Source organism: Salvelinus fontinalis, chromosome 31, assembly GCF_029448725.1.
Source record: "Salvelinus fontinalis isolate EN_2023a chromosome 31, ASM2944872v1, whole genome shotgun sequence".
NCBI classification, from domain to species: Eukaryota; Metazoa; Chordata; class Actinopteri; order Salmoniformes; family Salmonidae; genus Salvelinus; species Salvelinus fontinalis.
This window is the reverse complement of record NC_074695.1, coordinates 6,204,279-6,212,519: the sequence shown is the minus strand read 5'-3', so window position 1 is coordinate 6,212,519 and position 8,241 is coordinate 6,204,279. Positions and strand designations below refer to the sequence as shown.

Sequence of the window (8,241 nt, the reverse complement as noted above, 5' to 3'; positions counted from 1 at the left end):
TGGTAGTACTGTGTAGTGGTAGGACTGTGCTGTGTAGTGGTAGTAATGTGCTGTATAGTGGTATTACTGAGTACTGTGTTGTGGTAGTAATGTGCTGTTCAGTGGTAGTACTGTGATGTATAGTTGTAGTAATGTGTTGTATAGTGGTAGTACTGAGTATTTTATGGTGGTAGTACTGTGGTGTATAGTTGTAGCACTTTTCTGTATTGTGGTATTAATTTGCTGGTTGGTCATTCCATTGTGCTGTATAATGCTAGTAATATGTACTCTGAGGAACTCAGTTGAACTGTAGTTGATTTTGTAAAAATTTAACCAACAATTGTAATAGACATATATATATATATATGTTTTTAATATAAAATAACTCAAGATGACTTCAAAAAGATCATGGTGAGTTCATCTTTGAGTTTAATGTCTATTTAATACCCACAAGGCCTGTCCCCAACTGTGTTCCTGAATGGAACATAGTAGAATAGAATATAAATATGTTAATCTGGTTGAAATCTATGTATATAACAAATGGGTAAAAATAACTGCTTGATAGAACTTAACATTTAGCCTGTCTGTATTCTGTCCCTAAAATCGGGTCTGTACAACATCTACCTCAAGCAGATCAATAAATTATGCTTCAGGGATTTACAGTAATCATGACTGTGGAAATAGGCTTTTTTTCAAACAGTGGAGAACTGTAAACAAAATATGCTGTGGTCACTGTCTTCTCAAGACAAACTCAAATAACTCTTCTGTAGTGTTTTAACATACATTAGAATCTATTGCACTGGCCTCATAAATGAGTTTCCAAGGTCTTTCTATATATTACATTTATATGGTTTAAACCATGTCCTTGTTTTAACTTGGCAGTTAGACTAGAATGCCCTGAGTGGAGTTCACAGACCATGGCCTTTCCAAGACGGATACTAAACTAAAAGAACAAAGTAGTTAATTTATCTAGAGCAAGGGAGACCATTTATCTAGAGCAAGGGAGACCATTTATCTAGAGCAAGGAAGACCATTTATCTAGAGCAAGGGGAGACCATTTATCTAGAGCAAGGAAGACCATTTATCTAGAGCAGGGGTGACCATTTATCTAGAGCAGGGGAGACCATTTATCTAGAGCACGGAAGACCATTTATCTAGAGCAGGGGAGACCATTTATCTAGAGCAGGGGAGACCATTTATCTAGAGCAAGGGGAAACCATTTATCTAGAGCAAGGGGAAACCATTTATCTAGAGCAAGGGGAAACCATTTATCTAGAGCAAGGGGATACCATTTATCTAGAGCAAGGAAGACCATTTATCTAGAGCAGGGGTGACCATTTATCTAGAGCAGGGGAGACCATTTATCTAGAGCAGGGGAGACCATTTATCTAGAGCAGGGGAGACCATTTATCTAGAGCAGGGGAGACCATTTATCTAGAGCAGGGGAGACCATTTATCTAGAGCAAGGGAGACATTTATCTAGAGCAGGGGAGACCATTTATCTAGAGCAGGGGAGACCATTTATCTAGAGCAGGGGAGACCATTTATCTAGAGCAAGGGAGACCATTTATCTAGAGCACGGAAGACCCTTTATCTAGAGCAGGGGTGAGACCATTTATCTAGAGCACGGAAGACCATTTTTCTAGAGCAGGGGTGAGACCATTTATCTAGAGCAGGGGAGACCATTTATCTAGAGCAAGGAAGACCATTTATCTAGCGCAGGGGAAACCATTTATCTAGAGCAGGGGAGACCATTTATCTAGAGCAGGGGAGACCATTTATCTAGAGCAGGGGAGACCCTTTATCTAGAGCAGGGGAGACCATTTATTTAGAGCAGGGAGACCATTTATCTAGAGCAAGGGAGACCATTTATCTAGAGCAGGGGAGATGCATTATCTAAAGGGATAAGAGCAGGAGAGACCATGTATCTAGAAGGAGATAAGAGCTGGGGAGGCCATGTGTCTAAAAGGAGATAGGAGAGACCATGTATCTAGAGCAGGAGAGGCCATGCATCTAGAGGGAGATAAGAGCAGGAGAGACCATGCATCTAGAGGGAGATAAGAGCAGGAGAGACCATGCATCTAGAGGGAGATAAGAGCAGGAGAGACCATGCATCTAGAGGGAGATAAGAGCAGGAGAGGCCATGCATCTAGAGGGAGATAAGAGCAGGAGAGGCCATGTCAGAGGTTCCAAATGTCACCCTATCCCCTTCTGTGGTGCACTATTCTAGGCCGGGACCTTATCCCCTTTATAGTGCACTACTATATACCAGGGCCCTATTCCCTATATAGTGCACTACTATAGACCAGGGCCCTACCCCCAATAGTGCACTACATTAGACTAGGGCCCTATCCCCTATATAGTGCACTACTTTAGACCAGAGCCCTATTCCCTATATAGTGCACTACTTTAGACCAGAGCCCTATTCCCTATGTAGTGCACTACTATAGACCAGTGCCCTATCCTCTATGTAGTGCACTACATTAGACCAGGGCCCTATTCCCTATATAGTGCACTACTATAGACCAGGGCCCTATCCTCTATGTAGTGCACTACTTTAGACCAGTGCCCTATCCCCTATGTAGTGCACTACATTTGACAGGACCCATAGGGAATGTGGCACCATTTGGGACACGTTCCCTAGTCAAAAATGTATCTCTCTGTGAGGAAGGGGATTGTATTTACTTAACATTGGTCTAATGTGTGTATATTCAAGTTGGAAATAGACAGGACAGACTGAGACCTAATCATTTAATTAACTATGTAGGGCCTATTTATAATGTGATGATGGATATAAGTTATATGTCTGAATAAAGCTTGTCTAATAATACGAATCCATCAGATCAACCGTAGTTCCTTATATTCGCCACTGGGTGGGGCACTTTCACTATATGCCTGTAAAATCTATGAAAATCTAACAAAGGCTGTGGCCGAAATACCTTCGTTTGCTCTCACCTTTGCTGCTAAAAAAACATGAATTAAAACTTAAATAATATTTTAGTGAAGTGCAGGTAATAAAAAAATAAAAAAACGTATTTCTACTGTATGCCTTTTTGACCCCAGGACACCCAAAAACTTCTTGTTACTACAAACGGTTGAGTTGAGCACACCATTTCATCATTCTAAGTGTAAACCATGACCATGATGTTCTTACATATTTTTAACTGTCACACGTCCCATAAACGTCGCTGCTAACACTTGAGGAGGTGTCTTCATTATTTTGTGACTTACATGTAACATGACGGGAACATCACTCCATCCCACCTCTCCCTTCTCAGTGTCACTTTTAGGACATCGTGGACATTTGTGAGAGTGAGTGAGTGAGTGAGTGAGTGAGTGAGTGAGTGAGTGAGTGAGTGAGTGAGTGAAGGAGTGAGTGAGTGAGTGAGAGTAAAACATTTAATATTTATTGGGTGAAAAGCCTAAATGTGCAGTTTTGGCAGCCAAATATGTGTCCTCCACCATTTATTTCTATATAAATATATGTATTTATATTGAGTGAGAGTAAAACATTTAATATTTATTGGGTGAAAAGCCTAAATGTGCCGTTTTGGCAGCCAAATATGTGTCCTCCACCATTTATTTCTATATAAATATATATATTTATATTGAGAGAGAGAGAGAAACAATAACAAGCTTTAATTTATTGTTGTTCTGATTAATATTGTTGTTGTTGTTAATGGTAATCCCATGCCCACTACTACTATTATTATTAATGTTGGTCCCACCATTTATTTATATATAAATATATATATTTATATTGAGTGAGAGTAAAACATTTAATATTTATTGGGTGAAAAGCCTAAATGTGCAGTTTTGGCAGCCAAATATGTGTCCTCCACCTTTTATTTATATATTAATATATATATTTCTATTGAGAGAGAGAGAGAAACAATAACAAGCGTATCTCTGTTTTCACAACGCTGTATTATGAGTAGGTGGGAGGAGAGTACGTGTTTTAATATCTGTTACACCAGTTATGGTTTTCAGAAATAACACTGCTAGTACAGATACTGGATGTGGATCAGTGGTCATTTCTATATCAACCCAGCTTCATATGGAGATGTCCAGAGCCATACATTGGTACATAGACGTTTCTGCATTATGATGCATTTACATGACACTACAACATGTTAGATCCCAATTAACACTACATGGGGGGAAATATTTAAATCATAGAAAATGATATTATTTCTATTGTTTAATAAATGCTTTGTAACTGAATGTCTGGAAATATAAGGAAATTCTAAATTCTAAAATGTTCAATTCTAAATTCTAAATTCTAAACTTCTAAACAGTAGACTCACATACCCCCCCATCCACATCGACGGGACAGTAGTGGAGAAGGTGGACAGTAGACTCACATACCCCCCATCCACATCGACGGGACAGTAGTGGAGGTGGACAGTAGACTCACATACCCCCCCATCCACATCGACGGGACAGTAGTGGAGAAGGTGGACAGTAGTGGAGAAGGTGGACAGTAGGCTCACATACCCCCCTATCCACATCGACGGGACAGTAGTGGAGAAGGTGGACAGTAGACTCACATACCCCCCTATCCACATCGACGGGACAGTAGTGGAGAAGGTGGACAGTAGGCTCACATACCCCCCCATCCACATCGACGGGACAGTAGTGGAGAAGGTGGGCAGTAGACTCACATACCCCCCTATCCACATCGACGGGACAGTAGTGGAGAATGTGGACAGTAGGCTCACATACCCCCCCATCCACATCGACGGGACAGTAGTGGAGGTGGACAGTAGACTCACATACCCCCCTATCCACATCGACGGGACAGTAGTGGAGAAGGTGGGCAGTAGACTCACATACCCCCCCTACCCACATCGACGGGAGAGTAGTGGAGAAGGTGGACAGTAGGCTCACATACCCCCCCATCCACATCGACGGGACAGTAGTGGAGAAGGTGGACAGTAGACTCACATACCCCCCTATCCACATCGACGGGACAGTAGTGGAGAAGGTGGGCAGTAGACTCACATACCCCCCTTATCCACATCGACGGGACAGTAGTGGAGAAGGAGGACAGTAGGCTCACATACCCCCCTATCCACATCGACGGGACAGTAGTGGAGAAGGTGGACAGTAGGCTCACATACCCCCCCATCCACATCGACTGGACAGTAGTGGAGGTGGACAGTAGGCTCACATACCCCCCTATCCACATCGACGGGACAGTAGTAGAGAAGGTGATATGCTCTGTAAAGGTCCATTATGAATGAGAGTCTATATTGCCGTCATAGAAAATAAACCACACAGTTATTTGCTTATATTTTATTTGTCTGCAGATATAAAAATCAATGTATTTACGTTTGGATGATACAGTATAGAAGTGCTACAGCAGCTGTGATTAGGTACCAGGTGGACTCTCTAGGCATCGGAAAAGCTCAACGTTAATTTCCAAAGTGTGTCATGTCAACACAAATGATTACTTGAACACGGTAATATGTTGTATATTATTATTATTCTAATTATTATTATTCTCCATAGCATAGACTTGAGAACATGTAGAATGAGTTATCATATTTAGATCATGTAGATTAGCCTGGATACATTATGACTATGCATAATCTGACACCACTGACTATAGTTGACATTGAAATAGGCTTTTGAGGAACAAGTATTTACAGCAAAGTTTATAAGCTACATCATTGTCTTGAGTCAGTGTGGTCATTGTAGAGGACTTCCCATATGTTACGGCCCTAATTTTGAAGGCCCTTACCTTCACTATGGTGTAGGCTACCTGCCCTCTCGGGACAGAAGAGGGAGACAAAAGTCCATGAAAAATAAAGTGACATAAGGAGAAGAAACTTCATAATAAGCTTCACCGAAATGCATGAGTAGGGCGGGCTTGCCGGGAATAGAAATTCATTTTTTCCATATCATTTACACCATGTTAAATATTTAAGTCATACCATGGCAACAATGAACAACCCCTAACACAGATTCAAGCAAACATAAATAATAGAATCAGAGTTTGTTTTGATTGATTGGTATCAATATTAACATACCATCTTAAACATGTATCCACTAGCCCCTACGTCACCGTAGGCTACTACATTCCCGCCGGTCTACATTCTAGCATCTTCTTGAAAGCTTTCCTGAAGCTGTCATCCAGGAAGGCATAAAGAAAAGGGTTCAGACAAGAGTTGGCGTAGCTGAGGCTGGTGATAAAGTAGGACAACCCGATGAGCAGCGGAGTGGTCCTCAGGTCGGTGGTGAGAGCCACTATGGTGCTGAGGTGAAACGGGGTCCAACAGAACAGACACACCGCTAGGACTATAAACACCATAATAGTGACTTTCTTTTTAGCCTTGTCCAGAGCCTTGGCGTTGGAGTTGAGGCGCATGTTCCGTAGTTTGTACAGCATCATGGTGTAAAGAATACAGATGGTCGACACGGGGATGGCGAAGCCGAGGATCAGGGTGTATATCCGGCTCGCCTTGAACCACAAACTCTCCGGGCTCGGGAAGCTGAGGACGCAGCTTTTCCTGTCCGAGTCGTCCGGACTGATGTAGACCCCAGCGAATACAGTGAACGGCATTACGATTAGAATCACGAGGATCCAGACGCACAGGCTCACTATCTTGGCGGCGCGGTAGGTACGGTAGGGCATGCGCTTGGAACGCACCGTCGCCAGGACGACCAGATAACGGTCCACACTCATGACCGTCAGGAAGTAGATACTGGAAAATATGTTGTAGTGGTCTATGCTCAGAATGATCTTACACAGCACCTCTCCAAAGGGCCAGTAATGGAGCAGATGCTCGGCGATGTTGATGGGTAGGACCAGGGTAAACAGGTCGTCGGCTATCGCCAAGTTTAGGATGAACATATTGGTCACGGTTTTCATTTTGGGCGCTTTAAGGATAACGTAGATAACCGCAGTGTTCCCCGTTAACCCCACGGCGCATATCACAGAATATATCACCGGCAGGACCACGTAGAGGTCAGCGTAAAAGTATAACTCTGATTGCGGCGTGCAGTTCAGATCTGTCCGGTTGGTCGTGCTCAGATAATAGTAGTCCATGGATTCGTTACATACAACCGGAGCTCCGCTGCGGGTGTTCGTGAAAGATATATTCTCCATCTTCAACGTCTTGTAAGGTATTATATCACATAGGTATAGAGGAAAGCACGTCGTTCAGCACGCACGTTTGTTCAGAGTTAAAACAGGCAGTCGTGAAGTGCCATGTTGGCTGCTGTGTAGGTCGGCTCTGTCTGGTTTTACGCACGCGTTGCGCATCACGAAATCTATGGAGGACAGAAATATTGAATACAAATTAAAAACAGTACATAATAACAAACCTGTTCTGCCGTTAATATTGTATTCAAAACACTTTTTTATTAGCCTATCATAATGTAACCCTGCATCATAATGGATTGGAACGCCACAACGTCCACATGCACTTAATAGACTCCGTCTCATTTGAATTATAACCTGTAATAAGACCACAATTATACATTTTATTTTTAAACGGATCAAGTACTGAGAGTGCAGAAATACATATTCAGCAATAATAATAATAATATTTACGTTTTTATATATCATGCAGAATCATGTTCGTGCCATTATTCTTATACACAATCAAAAGTAAACGGTGAATTTTATGTAAAAAAAAAAAAGAAACGCTCATTTAGGAGCTTACCGTGTCAGAGGAGGCTTGCTCCTTGTCCCCTCTGCCTTCTGTTTGACAGTGAGCAGGAGCAACGCAAGCTGGAGCTGTCCACGTCCCAACTAGTTGCATTGGTGGGGAAGCGAACAGGTGACGTCAGACCACAGTACAGTGCCCGGTTCCATTCAGACACCGAGGCCTGAGGCACTCACCTCGCTGTCGGCAGGCTAAAGTGTTCCTATAATGTATATACTGTAGGCATAAATAGCCATATTACTCAGCATAGTCCCATTGTGAAATGTATTGTACTGATAAACTGATGGTCATATTGCTGTGTGGTACATGGCTGCTATGTGAGGCTCTCTTTCTCTCCTGTAGGGATGAAGATCAAACAGGTTGTTGTACCTCGACATATACAGTGGGGGGAAAAAAGTATTTAGTCAGCCACCAATTGTGCAAGTTCTCCCACTTAAAAAGATGAGAGAGGCCTGTAATTTTCATCATAGGTACACTTCAACTATGACAGACAAAATTAGAAAAAAAAATCCAGAAAATCACATTGTAGGATTTTTAATGAATGTATTTGCAAATTATGGTGGAAAATAAGTATTTGGTCAATAAC

The 8,241-nt window shown here is 42.2% G+C and overlaps 1 protein-coding gene across 1 annotated transcript; it reads right to left on the bottom strand.

The window, feature by feature from the left end:
• Positions 1 to 5,262: 5,262 nt before the first annotated feature.
• LOC129829457 (neuropeptides B/W receptor type 2-like) lies at positions 5,263 to 7,992 on the bottom strand. The gene is made up of 2 exons (XM_055891159.1): positions 7,653 to 7,992; positions 5,263 to 7,257 (listed from the first exon to the last, which is right to left on the bottom strand). Exon 2 carries the CDS (start codon positions 7,091 to 7,093, stop codon positions 6,059 to 6,061), a length of 1,035 nt encoding a protein of 344 aa, XP_055747134.1. The 5' UTR covers positions 7,094 to 7,257; positions 7,653 to 7,992; the 3' UTR covers positions 5,263 to 6,058.
• Between the last annotated feature and the right edge of the window lie 249 nt (positions 7,993 to 8,241).